At 41.3% G+C, this 17,532-nt stretch overlaps 1 protein-coding gene across 9 annotated transcripts in view; it reads right to left on the bottom strand.

The window, feature by feature from the left end:
- Positions 1 to 17,532, bottom strand: part of CAMTA1 (calmodulin binding transcription activator 1) — a 1,668,879-nt gene that overhangs the window by 49,486 nt on the left and 1,601,861 nt on the right. For all 9 annotated transcript variants that reach the window (XM_075605012.1, XM_075605007.1, XM_075605006.1 and 6 more), the window contains 5 exons: positions 17,306 to 17,384; positions 14,757 to 15,072; positions 11,856 to 12,370; positions 3,741 to 3,928; positions 545 to 791 (listed from right to left, as the gene is read on the bottom strand). In XM_075605012.1, the coding sequence (XP_075461127.1) occupies positions 545 to 791; positions 3,741 to 3,928; positions 11,856 to 12,370; positions 14,757 to 15,072; positions 17,306 to 17,384 (1,345 nt within the window). The remainder of the gene's footprint in view (positions 1 to 544; positions 792 to 3,740; positions 3,929 to 11,855; positions 12,371 to 14,756; positions 15,073 to 17,305; positions 17,385 to 17,532) is intronic.

The following is a 17,532-nucleotide window of genomic DNA, read 5'->3' as shown; positions in this document are numbered from 1 at the left end:
GATGGGAGATGCAGGGGGGGAGAGAGATGGGAGATGCAGAGGGGGTGAGAGTGTGTGTATGAATAATGTGGTGCAACTGCATGCAATGGTGTTTTTTTAATATTTAATATTGCTTTATTAACCTTCAAGCTTTCTCAAATTTGCTTGAAAATGCACCATTTGCCCACTTTTTTTAAAAAAAATTCTCGGGGGGGGGGGGGAGGGGGGGAGGGAAACCCCCTTATGCTGGTTGGGCTCGCTCGCCACGGTGCACTCACCACCACTTTCACGCCGGGCACTGGCCGTTAAAATTATGCCCCCCCCTGAAAAAAATTCTGCGGACGCCCATGGCTCCAGTACAACATGCTCTTGCTTTACAATACATCAAATTTTCAGATTGAGCTTGATTGCTGATTCTGCATTTTGAAACTTGTGTTGACTGCAAACTATATACAATAAAGTTATGCTGTGACAAAAAAAAAATACTCTACTATTCAAGAGTCTTGCCTTTTCTTTGTCCCATGCTTTTGTATGGCGAGTATAAAACCCAATTTGTTTCTTTTACCTTGTACTTCCTGAATACTGTCTGGACGAGTTTTGCTGCCTCATAAAGTTCTCGCTGTTCGTGATCCGACAAAGTCAGCTGGGCAAACTCATTTTCAACCTTCTCATTGGTGGATGCACTGAGAAATTCTGACCATTCAGCAGCAGATGGTAAACTGGGTTTTTCAAATGCTGTTTCACTAATTGGGGAGCACGCAGGGCTTAGGCTGGTGTTTGAAGAAGGAGTCAATGGTTCATTGTAGAGAGATCTGAAAAATATCCCATAATGCAGGTTACTGAAAGGTGCTTTGATGGAAAACAGAGCTATATATTTACCTATATCATGTGTAAAACTGCAGCAATTATTCTTTATTTGAAAAGCCACCAGTGTCAAAGGGAAAGTAACATCCTTATGCCCTCCACAACTAGTACTTATGTCCTAAATGTGTCCATGTAAATACATATACAGTATCAGCATTATCTAGAAATTCCAACATGAGCAGACAAAGTGGAGGAAAGAAAAGCTGCAGCTAAAGTCACGTAGCTGTTGTTGTTGGGGAGGAAACTGCAATGCAGAAGAAGCAGCTGAGGGAGGAGGTAACTGTAGGATGTAAAATTACATAACTAATGAGATAGCAGTGTGAGGAGAGAAAGCCACTTCGAGTAAAGAAAGAATTATGGGTGCAGAAAGTCATGTGGGATGAACAGGTGGCCGCATACAAAGAGAAAAGTCTCTTGTGCTGAAAGAGATTCATTGAAGTAGTGAGATTAGATTTATGTGCAAAAGTAAAACTAATGATAGACGTTTCCTAATGGGCCTGGCTGTTTAACTGATCTGAATAAGACATTTTTTTTAAAGCCGCAATCCCTAATCCACAGATTTTTGTTAAATCTGACCCCAAAAGGTGCTCATCGGTGATCCCCAGACTACGAGCCCTCCCAGTTCAGGAGTTGCAAGGCTGGGATGAGTTAGGTCCTCCGAACAAACTGGAGGAACAATGACCACTGGGCCAATGGCTCGCTCTGGCAGTCAATTAAAAAGCCCCCATGTTATTGGCGTTGCAGTTTTTTATTGGTGACCCTGGCAGCCATAATTGCAGTTTGCTGCCAAATCTGTATGATATTTGTGACTGGTACAAAAAAAGCCTACGAACATTTCTGGAACCTAGTGTCCCCGTACCCTGAAGGACCAGTGATAAACTCTGGGGACCACCCCTGGTTTACGTAAGATTTTTTTTTAATATCCCAGGCAGGATTTCTGCTTTAACATATAATACCTAAATGCATTTTTGTTTCTGGAAGAGATTCCTCATATCAATCAGAATGATCTTCTTTCCGACCTCTGCTTGGTCTTCCATCTTACAGATGCTGATACAATTTCTGGTCTTTATGAGGTTTTTTTTATAAACAAATAAATATCTGGCATGTAGTTCTACCACATAAACTTCAACTAAGTTTGTTCTAAGATTGTTACAGTTCATTATAATAGTCTCAACAGATTAAACTTTTAGTGATTTAAAGATAAATAAATCAATATTTGGTCTATTGTTATTCAATTTCTATACTGTATATATTTTGATTAAAGGTGACACACAATTATTGTTTATCTTCCTAAGCACCCCACACCTTTAAAAATGAACAAATAAACACACTACAGAGAAAAAAAAACAAATAAAAATGCTTATCTGTCATGTTTTGAAAGGCTGAAGTATTCACCCTATGAGACAGATTTACATTGATATTAATTCAGAAGTGAAGAGGTTTACACTGCAGAGAGTCTTACTCACAAACCTTTTAGCAAAGCACTGTAGCAGGTACCCCTGTGAAGTACTAGTTGTCACGCCTCTTCTCACCCACATCATTAAAAATAAAAGCCCAGAAAGTCTTTAACTAGTAGTTTGGCCCAGCGAGATTAATATTTTACAGGGTCATTATTTCTGCCTCCCAATTAATCTGAGTTTTCCTTTTATATCAGAAGGTGTCAAAGCAGGTAACGCTGCTACTTTATATAAACTTCTCTTGGTGATTCTCCTCCTTTGTGGCAAAATTGCCAGCATTGCAAGCCACTCCTTGTTGATACTTTTCAATATGTTGGTATAAACAAAACATTTGATTTGGTACTCAGTGCACAGAGTGTCTTTACACTCAAAATGCTGCTGAAGCCACTTCATGTTGTAGCTTTATGATTAAAGGCATTTATTTTATTTATGAAGGTACAGCAAACTTCATCTGAAAATGTATCTTGTGAATATGTGGTGCTACCTCTATAAATTAAAAAGCGTATATATCCTAACTGCAGTACACTGCCTGATACAATTTCCAAAACTACAGGTCATCATCGTCTCAGTGAACAGTCCTACCCCTCCACAGCCAGATGAGATTCTCCGCTGGCTACTGCAGCGCCCGCTGTGGTGGACGCTGCAAGGACAAGAGACGCCCCACAATGGGTCCGGGCCCGCTGCGAGGGGGGGGGGGGGGGCGCCGCGCTGTGTCGACAGTTTCTCCTGCTCTCAAGAGAATTGAGATCAGGACTCGCGACAGTGCGGTAGGCCACACCACACGGAGGTTCAGCCAATGAGGGCAAACCTGCCGGGTGAAGTCACGGTCGTGCCCCCATCACTCCCCCCCTGTCTTTCCCCTTGCAGCTCACTGCAGACTGGGGGACTCTGCCGCATGCGCCTCTGGCAGACGCGCAGGCAGCAGGGCCGTAGCCTTAGGCTCCTCATAGGGAGGTGGGGTAAGAAGCCGTGGGGATTTGAAGTCCTTGCATATTACTGGCTTAATTTTAAGTCATAGGTTTAGAGAGAAAAAAACTTGTATTGTAACTCAAGTCAGATACTATAACATACAGTGCTGCAAGATTTATTTTGTCAAAGTATTCTATTAATTATACCTTAAAGACAAGGGTACTCAGCTTCAGTCCTCAATCTACCCCCTCCCACCAGGTCAGGTTTTCAGGATATTTCTGCTTCAGCACAGGTGGCTCAATCAGTCCCTGCTTCAGCACAGGTGCCACAATCAGAGCTGCCTGTACTGTTACTGGGATATCCTGAAAACCTAACCGGGGGGGAGGGCGGACTGAAGGACTGAGTTGAGCATCCCTTCCCTTAAAAATGCAGAGTTGTTGTGTACAAGCTTTAATAAGATTCAGTGGGTGCTGCAAGCAGTCATATTACAGTCTTATTATGGTCAAAAATCCACATCAGTTATTAACTAACCGTATCTGTGCAGCGCTTGGTAAATGATCAACATCAGCAAGATAACTGGCCAGCCAGCTCATAGTGGTGCTAAATGCAGCAGTATCTGCTCTCTCTGCCAGTGGTGACTCCACAGGTACAAAATTCTCCCGCTTGATTCGGTCAGGGGTCGCTTCAATAATCTGTTCTGCCAGATTCATCATGTTTACCTGGGTAAAATCAGAAGAAGAAAAAAGGTTATCTACTACAACATTCAGGTTACGAGTAATGAGGACCCCATCAATTAATATTACCCATTGGCCTCTCAAGTGCCAGAGGGACTAGGAACACTTTGTTGCTGTACCTCCAGGCACTCAGAGGGTTGTTGATGGTAGAAACTTAATAGTGTATCTATCCTATGAGGTCATAATATTTGCAATGAATCAAACATAATCAGTTCCATTACAGGAAAAGAAAGCTAATGAGTACATGATCAATAATGTAAACATTACAAGAGCATCTGGAGTGAAACATTCTAAAACTATATGTATTACCATCACTGTGCAGGTGTTCCACTTTGGACTGTGGAATCCCCATAACAGGGATTGAGTCTGACCTGGTGTGTTACTTGTGTGTTGCATCCCTGCACAAAAGGGTTTACTGTTCAGTATGAGACTAGACCATGTCAAAGAAGGCTGCAGGAGACAGAATGGAAGTAAATCTTCAGAGAAGCCAAACTGATCTCTCAATACTCAATACACAATTTAGGTACTAGCTGTAGACACTGGATATAAAAGAAGAATTCCCCTTAGGCCAGGTCCCCAGTGGCCGCTGCGGTGCACTCTACGGTGTGTGCGCCACACACCACAACACAGCCCTCTATAGGGCAGACCCCAGTGGCCATGTGTGTGGGCGCGCAAAGTGTGATGACGCGTCGACTGGCACGGAAGACCAGAAATGTGTTTTTCCTTGCCGTGACGCGATAACGTGGTGTGCGGGCAGCCAATGGCAGGGCAGATCGTGTGGACCAATAGGAGTGTGCTGTGCTTTGCACTGCGTTGACATCATGGCCGCCCCCCCCCCCCTGTCAAGGCCATGCCCTCGAGCCTCCCATCGCTCCCCCTAGAACACACAACGCGGCTTTCATCTTTGCAATCGGCGTCAGGCACGCGTGCTGCAGTAAACACAGAGGACGTAGCTTTACACAACACGTTATCCCAAAGAAATGCAGAAAATAAAAAATGTATTAGAAATTGATGACAGGAGATAAAGATAAAGCCAGGGCGGGGATAGCATGTGCAACAATGACGTGAGAATGAAGCAGACAAAATGCCTTTTCAAGTATATATATTAGTGCTTTGGGAGTTTTTGTCTAGACCAGGGTGCTTTTCCTCATCACACTGAGACAACCTATCCTATTACTGTAACCCTAATTGTATGCTGTGCCTAAATGAAACAAAATGTACTTTGACAAACATCGCTTTCCTTCAGTAGGGCTTAAAAAGTTTATAGAAAGGAAGCATTACAAAAATCTTATTTTTCTTTCAAAACATACAATCGTAGATTGTACCTTTAATTTATGCATGTCTTTATATAAACAGGGATGATACATACATTTCTTAGAGTAGAGGCTTACTACCTTTGTGTGAAAAAGGACGGCATCCTGCAACACTACCAAATGCAGGGAAATGGAAAGCTAAATACAAACACCTGCGGTGCTGGAGAACCCTGCCATGTACAGAACTAAAATGCATTGAGAAACACCACATACAAGGCATACCCCAGTTTAAGGACACTCACTTTAAGTACACTCGCGAGTAAGGACATATTGCCCAATAGGCAAACGGCAGCTCACGCATGCGCCTGTCAGGACATCCTGAACAGTAATACCGGCTCCCTACCTGTACCGAAGCTGTGGGGGGACTATTGAGCTTGTTACAAATGCGTTATTTACATCAGTGATGCACATATATGACGATTGCAGTACAGTACATGCATCGATAAGTGGAAAAAAGGTCATGCTTCACTTTAAGTACATTTTCGCTTTACATACATGCTCCGGTCCCATTGCGTACGTTAATGTGGGATATGCCTGTACTTTCTTGCCGCTGTAGGCATTACTTCAATGAGCTAGAACTTGGATTACAGTCATCTTGTTAGAAAACTATTAAAAGGTTGAAAGCAAATAAAGTATTTCTATAATTGTCTTATTACTGGGTAAACATGGAGACTGGCACATTGTTTGAGTAAAGATTACTCATCCTGAGGATGAATATAATCGACGACAGTATGTACATTTTAACTCAGACTCTTTCCTTTATCCACTGATTCAACTTATGAAAAAATAGGGGAAACGTTATAACAATGATTGCAACTCTCAAACTGAACTTTCCCAATTAATTTGAGAATACATGGAAGATAGAAAAGTATCGAAAGTATTGAAAAGTAAAGTATCGAAAAGTATAACCTGCAGACATGCCGACAATGATCCTTCTCAGTAGAAACAAAAGAAGCAATGACTGCGTAGAGCAGGGGTGCGCAGAGCGCGGGATTTTCTAGGGGGGCGCGGCGGTTACAGAGGCCCTGCGCTCTTCCGAACAGAAGAGTACTGCTATTGCTATTACTAGCAGAACTATATATTAAAAAATAAAATTGCTACTATAAATGATAGCTTTAACTATACATATATATAACCATACATTATAAAAACTTTAACTATACAAACCTAGACAAAACACCTTCCATACAGAGCGATGACTATTACAAACATTAAACAAATAAAATATCTTACAATAATAAAACATAAAAACCAAGCACCTACAGTACTTTCTCCAACAACACCACCAGTAGTATCACCTATCACCTGAGCCTTGCAAGAAAATTTGTACCGACATAACCTACTGTATTTATGCCACTGAGCTACCTGTATTAGTACCCCGCCAACACGGGTGTCCAACTCCGGAACCTCAACACCAGCACTACCTGTAGTACCATCTGAGACTTACAAGGAAACATATACCAGGATAAACTACATACACATGTGACATGTCTGTGACAGAGTGGTTAACAGGCAAAGTTGAGTTCAGCTCACCAGTGCCACCATCCTACATACCACACCAATATTGGTGTCGATTCCCCAGACTCTAATCACCACCACCACCACCACAACATAACCTGCATATACACGCCTGGGACTGATAGTGAGAGTCTGCCTGATAGGCAAAGCGGAGCTCAGCTGACCAGTAGTACTAAGACTTGTCATTCATCATCCTATGAGAATAACAAGTATTATGGAATTTACTGTATGCATACATGACTGTAACTGGGGGAGAGCATAAAACGTAGAGCTACGGGTATTGTGCCACACACAAGTACCACCAGGTTGCCCATTTTCCAAGCAGCAGCACAGTAACACACAAGCAGCAGTTGTGAACTATAATCCTATTTGGACAAACCCATCATTAGATTTAGAATGAAAACTCAAATGGGATACTCTCCATACTTATTATTGCCCATGATGAACCAACTAACATTTTCCCCAATTCTCAGTGGCGGTGTGTATTTGTCGTGACTGGGGGTGCTACAGTAGACTTATCTAAAATGAGAGGACTCATGATGATGAGGAGGAGGATGAATTGGCTTGCTGACAAAGAATAAAAATGAGTACAAAATAAATAAATATAAAGTAAACCTAGAACAACAACTAAAAGTAACTATACTAAAACCTAAAAACTGCAACTTCTAAAAAAAACACTTAACTATAAAGACTGAAACTACTGTATTAACAATTAATACACGTTAACCAACAAAAAACTATAACTATACACTACAAATTAAACAACTATAAATGACAAAAATGATATAAAAACAGATCAAACTAATAACTATATAAAACATAATAAACTAACTAGAACAGCTAACTAACCAGACCCTAACTAATACTGTCTAAAATGTAGTTTCATTCTGGTGTAAATGTTGTACCTAACACTATTTTTCGCAAATTCCTGGGCCATATGAGTTTTTTTTTTCTTTTATCTTGTATTTTTTATTGTTTTTCCAAACTGAAAGCAAAGGGGAAAACAAAAGAGAGGGGGGGGGGGGAGCGGGTACAGAAAATAAGAAGGTGCGGGAGGAAGAGGTGGTAGGGTGTCATCTATTAGGTGCTCCTCGCAGGAAGCGTGCATTCCAATACACTTGAAACATCCTTGATCAGAACTAAGTCAATTTACCCAATAATAATTTCCTTATTTCGTCGATCCTATTGGGTTTTTCCAAATGTATGTCTCCCACGGATCCCATGTTGTCAGGAAGGTGTGATGCCGGTCATGGATCAGGCTTGTGAGTCTCTCCATTGTCATTATATAGTTTATACAGCTAAACCCCGTTATAACGCGCCTCGCTATACCGCGATTCGGTTATAACGCGGTTTTCCCGTGGCTCCCGTTTTCACACACTGCACACACTGCACACACTGCACACACTGCACACACTGCACACACTCTGCTCATTGCTCACACTGCACACTGCACACACACTGCTCATTGCACACACTGACACACTGCACACACACTGCTCATTGCTCACACTGCACACACACTGCTCATTGCTCACACTGCACACACTGACACACACTCACTGCACACAGCTCTCACAATACACTCACATGTCAGCAGCCCACCCCCCCTCACATGTCAGCAGCCCACCAGCCCGTTTTTCACGTCAGCAGCCCCCGTTTTTCACACACACACACACAAACACACACACACACACACACACACACACACACACACACACACACCTTATATGGGGTTTCTTACACCCGATTAGATTTACTTATGTAGCCAGGTCCCCCCTGCCTGTCAGCACCCCCCTCACCTCTGCGGCGATCGTGGGTGATTTATGGGGACTTTGCAACAGGCCTTTCAAGTCCCACTAATTGGGGAGAGGGGATGAAATCACCACACTAATCACTGCCACTTAAACTAAAGTGACAGTCTAACCGAAGGCATTTGGACTTTGGCATCTTTATGATCACTGCCGAAATCACTCGATCAAAGCCAGAAGGGTTAAGGACACATCTCGGTGTAACCTGCTGCGCTTTCTCCCAGTGACTGTGTCAACCCCTTCAGCGCTGACACGGTCAGCAACACATTGGTCTGTAATGGATTGCCAACCCCCTCACCCCTGCTGTTAAGGTGACACCGCAACTGGAGAAAATTATCAAGCCAAGGCCACATTATCCCCTCACAGTCAGGGAGATTGTACAATGCGTTGCTAACTCTTTATAAACACTGCACCAATCTCAGATATTAAACAATGATTGTATTGCTTTCTGCGATATCTATATATCAAAATTGAGAAGTGCACGCTCGAGAATGTAGTAGAATAAATATTTTATTAAAAAAAAAAAATGCCCACTCATTAATAGAGAGATTAGACAAACATCAGTCATATATAATTGGCAGTTACCAGGAACAATGTGAGGGATCCCACCTCTAGTTAGAGACATATAAGTACATATACATACACACACACACACACACACATATTATATACACACACACACACATATTATACACACACACACACACACACACACACACACACACACACACACACACACACACACACAACACACACACCTAACCTCTTGCAGCAGCAGCAGCAGCAGATCTGGCTGGGAAGACACAGACACACGTTGCCGCGCACCGCAAAACCAGGGGGCTGAGAGGGAGGGGGCTGGGAGGGAGAGGGAGGGGGCTGGGAGGGAGGAGGGAGGAGGGAGGAATCGCCGCCATTTTTTTAAAACTTTTTATTTATTTATTTAATTCACTTCCTTCCCTCCCTCCCGATCAGGCGCGCGGCGGCCATTTAAAAAAAAAAATTAGCGCGACCCCGTTACTAACGCGGTGGTCTCGGGGTGGACCCCGAGGACCGCGTTATAACGGGGTTTAGCTGTATTATGTAATACCTCGGTAATAGAGGGGGGGTCGTTCTGCTTCCAGTGTTTTGCTATTAGTGTTTTAGCTGCTGATAGGATCTGTGTTATCAAATAGTCTATTTCTCTCTCTAGGCCCTCGTTAGGTTTTAGTAGGAGCACTGTTTCTATCTCCCAGGGTAGGTCCAGGCCTGTTACCCCTTCTATTAGCCGCCTGATTCTCCCCCAAAAATGGACTATCTTAGGACAAGACCACCATATGTGTTTAAATGTGCCTATTTGGCCACAGTTACGCCAACACATAGGGGATGTTAGTGAGAAAAAAGAGTGGAGGCGCGCTGGGGTATAATACCATCTGTGTTGGACTTTCAGATTTGTTTCCCTGATTGTTGAACACCGGGAAGCCCTAGCTATTCTTTCATATATTTCTTCCCACTCCTCTTCTTCTAAGGGGTTCCCAATATCGCGTTCCCAGTCCGATATGTTTTTGCTTGTTTGGCCTTCATTTTGTTTCAATACTGTCTGATAAAATTGGGCAATCGTCCCCCTGTTGTAGTGTCCCCTTTGGAACAACAGACTCTCAAAATTGGTGAGTGGTCTGTTCCAGGTGTCTCCGGGCTGTATCGAGGTGACAAAGTGGGCCAACCGCAAATATTGGAATATTTGTGCACTCGAAATATTGTATTCCTCTCTTATCCCCATAAATGATTTGATCTTGCCTCCTCTTTGCATGTCTTCTAGCTTGGATAGCCCTTTCTCGTCCCATTGTCTAATGCAGCGAAAATGTGAACGTTAAGAGAAAACAGCAAACAATTTTCCGAACTACATTGAAAGACATTCCAACAACTTTATATATGAAGTGCTGCTATAAATGAAACTGGCATATAAAGCGCATTCATCACTACAGCCTTCCTGCTGTCTCAAGAGGTTAAGAGATAATGAACTCCAAAGATCAATCCTTAACCACTCGGACATGTCTGCTGCCAAATTTAACAACGGTCTTTGCAAGCACTGATCAAGCAATAACAACTGTGGGCTCGACCTCTGCTGGAATTCACATCCATAGTTTTGACACTGATAAGAGCTCATTTAAAAGGCTCTGCTAATAAGGTTTAACATTTGTAAAATGTCCAGTCAGCAATTCCACATAGTGGTGTGGCAGACATAACATGGACACAAAACAATGTACTTAGAAAGAAAGGTTTCTACATTAGGTGCAGAGCTTCAATATACATATGAGACAGCGAAACACAAAAATAGTCATCAAACTTTAGAAAAGGTATATACTGTATAAAAGGTATGTAAGTTATAGAAATCTGTAGGTTATATTAGGATTCAATAACAAAATCTACAGATAGGACAAAGAGAATGCTTGCAATAGCCTAACAGTATTATTTTCATTTAGCATTGTGCTGCTGGTCGGTGACCCTACATCTTCCTACCGGCACATTATTAAAATGAGAGTTTGGGATATCAAACTGTCCAGCTACGTGCAGAACGCTCGATATAACTTCTATTAAATATGGAACACATGTTTAATTCCTAAGGTAGCTCTCGATGCCATAACCCTTGAGGTCCCTATCATGTTTTTTCCCCTTATAAAATGACGTGCAATGTGAACCTTCAATATTCTTGCTGGTACTTTTCACTTGATACTTTTTACTAATTTTATGCCAATGATCTTTTAATAGAGATTTTGTCTGTATGTTTGGCTGGTGTTATCCTGACTTTGTCTTGTTCGCCTGCCTATCCTTTTTGTTTTTGTACTAAGCACCCAAGAAATGGCTTAAAAAGGTGAAACATTATGTAAGCTCCTTGGGGCAGGTTTCGCTTTCCTATTGTCTCAGTTTTCCTGAACATATCTGCACTCTTTTATATCATACAATGTATTGTCCATCCCTCCCACATTGTACTGCGCTGCAGAATATGTTGGCACCTTACAAACAAAAGATAATAATTAGATATAAATAAATATATACACAGATGTAGCCCGATTTACTGTCCCGGGCTGTGGGAAGAAAAGCAAAACCCAGCAGCTCCAGGGACAAAAAAGCTGTGCCAGTCTACAGAGAGAGATTTACCAATGCCGGGGGCAGGATTTCGTGGGTACCCCAGCAGCGTTAACATGAACTCTGGCTACATCTGTATATATCAGTAGTGAGAAAGAATGGCGATTAGAGGGACATTACAAAGTACGGAATATCGGCAGTATATTTTACCTGTAGGTCGTCCATGTGCTGTAAGCAGTCTTCATTCTCCATGTTTTCTCTGTAGGACAGTATTTCTGCATCCACCATTTCTCTTTCTGACATCATTAATACATTCATCTGATCCCTTTGACGAAGTCTGTGGCCCACAATGTCCTTTCCCAATCCAGGGGCCTTTGAGGCACCTGTCAACTGCGTAGCGGATACTCCTAGGTAAAGATCTTTTGGGTTCCATTTCAATCCTGTGGGGGCTCTGTATCCAGAAGTGTCAGGGGTGCGCTGAGGGAGCTCCCTGGTAAAAGTGCGCATCTCCTCACTGTGGGAAAGGGCTTCAGGCAGGGATTGCTTGGAGCTTGAGCTTTGCTTCCTGGCTGTTGGTTGCTCCAGGCTCAGGGCTGTGGAAATTAACTTCTCTTGTCTAACATGAAAATATTCAGGGTTTAATTTGTGTTTTTTGGGAGCTGGGTAATCTTTTGGATTTTCACTACTGTAGTAATTGGAAGGCTCAGATCTGGGTCTTCTTAATTCTGCAGAAAAGCAGTCAACAATCAATACATACACAACAGCTGAAATGTTTTTGTATATGATAGACAAGACAACAACAAAAATGATGGGGTTTATGTATCACGGTAAATGTGGTGCAATTCTGTGGCAAAACAACTGCAACAGGTGTAGCCCTGGAGAAAAACATATCAAAGGGTCTTTTTTGTTTAAAACACCTTGTTTTCCAGAGAGTGTCACTACATTTGCCAAGATAATCCCCTAAATGTGGAAGCAGCCACTAGTTTTAACTTTCTATAAAAACACAAAAGGTTTTCTTCACAGTAGGTGCAACTTCTGAATTGGAGCTAGAAAAAAACCTACTGTATACTGTATATTAGGAGTATGTATCCTGAGTCAGAGGCATGTTCTCCCAGATATTATAGTGGAACAAAAAATCTAATCTTTGTGAAAAGAATAATCAGGGGTCTATCCCTAAAAAGTGTGACCACACCTCAGAGACGGACAGAAAAGGGAACAGCCCGAAAATCACTATGGACTCACAGTCCATACGGGCCTGAAACATCGTTTTGGGATGTCTGCCTGGTTCTTTTCCAATGAAAGGCAATTGATTTCTTTTCATGAAGATGCCTCAAGCGTTTGTTACTAGAGATTGGCGAAATGTTTGGTCAAAATTAGAATTTGCAAGTTCCTCTCAGCTGCGAAAATGTCTAAAAAAATATAAATCCGCCGGCAACTATTTGCAAGTTCAATCGAATATCCGTTTGTGGATTTGATCAAATCTGCAAAAGAATTAACTTTCAGTACCTGAAATATGGGTTTGTTGGGAGAGGGATGGAGAGTGAGAGAGCAACCTATTTTAGTAGAGCAGTAGAGCTGACACGTATGCTGTAACAGTGGGCTATCCAGCAGGTGGTTTAGCGCAATGCTGGAGCTACTGTTTTGAATAGCAGAGGTTGTGGGTGCTGATCCAATTGGGCCTGATAGTAACCCCTTCCTCACAAGGTGACCTGGCTTGTCAGGAGAGGTGTTGTGGAAATCCTTTGTGGGGTGCGAGTCATTTAAATATACTTTGCATATCTCCCACGAGTGCTCCCTTTTGTGAACGGGTGTCTCTCCACATGTTATTTGGAGAGAGGTTTCAGGAGATATATATATATCTATAACGTATATTAAAATAGATCTTCTCATCCTCTTTCTCTCATATTTCAGGGTCTCGTTGAATTGAATTTTACAGCATGGGCTGATGCTATTCAATTTGTGCTAATAGAAAATGATGGCGAATTCTGGAAAATCCGTTAAATTGTTTTCCGTCTGATATCCATGCGTGGATAGGATTTTGGTGGAAAGACCACAAATCAGATTTTGACCAGTTCGCCTACTCGAATTATGATAAACTATGAATTTAAGAAAACCATTTGGTACGAATTGGAAAAGTGTTACATCTCATTAATAGGGCTTCCAAACAGGAAGTGCTCATGGGAGTTAATAGAAGAACGTAATAACACAGCAGAAACATGTAGGCATTCATTAAACAAAACCCCAAAGCAATGTTTCTTTCAAACCTCCCTATTATATGTATATAAAATAAGTTTTTGCTGTCCTCAGTTTTGCGCAATGCATTTGATGCTGTCTTATGAGGAGTATATTGTACTTAGATAACCTACAAGAGTATGTCTGGCGTATAGCCTAGGTTCATTTAAGTGCACAGCTTAAAACACAAGAACGCTTCTCCTTTTGGGCACTGACAGCATGATTACATGTTCAGAGATGAGTCTTTGTTGAGTCAGATTAAGTAGAAGAAGCTAGCGCTGTATTGTCATTTAACAGACGACGTAAAGCAGTGTAACCACTTTTAGTTTGTCCATTTAACTCTAACAGCTACACTTTTTACATGTAGCCACTGATTTTTGTTTTTACTACACATCGAAAAAAATGTTCCTAAATATGCAAACCATCACCACAATCTCTGCAGAAAAATGCAATTTGTACAGTGGAGGTTATCGTGCCTGTAATACGGGGTGGTACTGGCACCCATATTTATTAGACATGTTGTACTAATTACTTGTGTGCAGTTTGTCAAAATAAATGACATTCCTTGGTGGTAACCACTATTTGACTACTTGCCAATCACAAATTATAATAACTATTCGATCAGTTTTTTTTTTCTAAAATCTAAATTCTGACTCAAAAATTCCCAGCAAAACCCTTGGGCTTTAATTGTTTGATGTGTACTGTAGTTTATGTCTGCTAGAGAATATACATATTACTGGGATATGTACTGTACTGTACTTTGTGCCAAATGTGCTGGCTGCTGTGATGGAAGGGACAGGAGACCAAAGCCTTCCACCTCAACGTCAGAAATCTTGGCAAATAAGTGAAGACTTTTTTAAACCTAGTGCAGTATCTTACCTGTATTGACATTTGAAATCATTGTAACTCCTTTCTGGGACTCTTGTGAGGTAATTGCATCACTATGCCACTGAGTTAACCAACTATCTGCATGGGTCTCCCCACTTGAAGAACATTGTATCCTGGGATTTTGTCCCATTTGTGATTGTTCTTCCCTCTGTAGCTGCTCAAGACACTCAGCCAGCTTCACATGGCCCCGAGAACGTGCTATGGACAGAGGAAGCCTGCCAAGTGAGTCAGGGATGGAGATAGCCCGTCGGTCCCACTTATACAGCACAACTGCAGCCTCGGTGTGTCCCAATGCACAAGCCCACATCTATACAAATGCAGAAATAAGCAGGGTTTATTATGTGTAACTGTTGTCTGAAACCATAAACCATAAAACCAGCCATAAACGTATAGCAACCATAAATGTCAACTTTGCCGGGCCCACATTCGTAGGAGGTGCTGTGACATGTAATTTCATAAACATGTGAATGCATACACTAAGCTCCAAAGTGATAAACACCATCTCCCATTCAGTACAATTTACTGATCATTAACGATTAATTATTACGTTTCCCGTTTACTGAATAGACTCCATTTTTATTTACATTTTGAATGAAGTTAAGACCAGAACCTCACATGGCTCGCACAAGGCAACACATCTGATATAAGTGAAGTGACATGTTAACCAACTCATCTAATTTGCTAGCATGTTCCAGGTCACTATTGGCGATACAAAATCTGAATGAATAAATGTCACATTTAATACATTTTTTAAAAGCATTATTATTAGAAAATAAGAAAATTATATAGCACTCTTTTTTTTCATTTTTATTTAGTAGAAATCTATTAATACACCTTCTTTATTTTTAGCATGGTTGGATCATCGAATTTCAATAAGTTCAAACCCCAATTTAAAGTGTATTGATGAATCATACAGAAAACATTGTTCATTGACCATTAAACTAGAGATTACACATGAATAACTTAAAAAGCATAAATCTAAATGTGCATTGTGTTGATCCTTAAAGATTACTTTTGTAAAACAATGATGTATTTAAATAGGTTCAAGAAATATTACAAAACATTTTTTTCTGTCTAGAGTTTACATTGCACTTTCAATGTTAGATGAACATTGTCATCAAAAATAATAATTGCATTATAAAGAATATTGTTATTGAGATGAGCCATTCAAGAGGTCATTGACCTTGCCGAATGATGAAAAGTTAGAAAATGGTCAGTTTCCACTTGCTTTATATTAGCAGATCCATAGTGCCGTGCAGTGAAGTAGAATATACATTTAAAAGTGACTTATGATTTATAAAGTTGCAAGGTGTCCAGTATTTAACTGGACTGTCCTGTATTTGGACACTCGGTCAAGTAAAAAATGAGATGTAATACTGGACATGTATGTGTCCGGTATCACCTCCCTGGACATAGTGACCTCACCAACTTGGGGGGCCGTGGAATTTCCCCAAGCAGGAAGAGAGCTGGGCTGTTGCTAGGGGACTGGGCAGCTTCCTCCATCCGGATTGGGTGCATTACCCAGCAGCAGCCAATCTGGAGGAGGTATCAGGATCCTGTGGGGTGGGGCCAAGGAGAGGAGGAAACAGCATGGAACAGTGAGCGGTGTGTGTGTGTGTGTGTGTGTGTGTGTGTGTGTGTGTGTGTGTGTGTGTGTGTGTGTGTGTGTGTGTGTGTGTGTGTGTGTGTGTGTCGAGCAGATTGCACCTTTCACCATTGTGTCCAGTATTTTTGGAGACGCCACCTGGCAACCCTAATTATATACGTCACAATGTCTTTTCTGCGTGCATATCGTTTTCTTGAAAATTAACTAGACGTTCACTAAAACATCTGAAGCAGAGTTTTTGGAGTAAAACTACACCAACAGAAAAATAACCCCTTCATTAAAACCTATACTGAACCCTGGTTCCTTACTATGCACTCCTGGCACTCAGTGAACATCTTAAGTGCTGGAACACTGGGAACTCTTGTGTCGTTGGACACCATAGGTTTTTGCAATGCATTTCCTCTTAACTCTGGAATATAATGAACACAGCTAATTTGCTGAAGAAAGTTTTAATAAGGCAAAGAAAATAACCAACACAACAAACATATTTTTTCTACTCTTGCAGCTATTAGCTGCTGAATTCCTGTCTGGTAACTTTTGCCATTGTGTATTTAATTGGAGAATTTGGAAGGGTGAAAAAAATGCTGAAAGAATAGCATACAGTCAGGTACCTTAGAGAACTGTGCACATTTGAAGCAAAAGTAAAACAAATTGCCCAAGTTCCTTAATTATTAAAAACTGTGAATAAAACACAAGACATCTTGGTTATCTGTGAACGTATTTCCGAACTTGTGATTCTAGTAGAATAAATAATTGTTACTGAATATGTGAACTGAGCAAGTTGGGGTTTCACAAATCACTCATTTGGACAACAAGGACTGAGGCATAAAGCAAATGATATAAGTGAAAGTGGACACATCATACATTATGTGCAATTGGTTCCCCCCCCCCCCCCCCCCAAGCATACAGTAAAAGATACAGCTTTAAGTCTTACCAGCGGAGTACACGAGAAGTGATCAACATTTAAAGGATCTACTTCTAATTCCAAATCAATGCTGTCAGCATGTTTTGTTCTGCAACGAAAAGAGAAATGCCATTCATCATCATTTGCATTGTTCTTGTCGATTGAAGATGTTTTACACAGCAGATGAAAAACATAGCTTGTATACATAATATACAACTGCATTCATTCACTTTTAATGAGGCCCATTGTTTTAAATG

The sequence above is a fragment of the Ascaphus truei genome, chromosome 6, assembly GCF_040206685.1.
Source record: "Ascaphus truei isolate aAscTru1 chromosome 6, aAscTru1.hap1, whole genome shotgun sequence".
NCBI classification, from domain to species: Eukaryota; Metazoa; Chordata; class Amphibia; order Anura; family Ascaphidae; genus Ascaphus; species Ascaphus truei.
The sequence above is the reverse complement of the archived record's forward strand: the minus strand, read 5'-3'. Positions and strand labels throughout refer to the sequence as shown.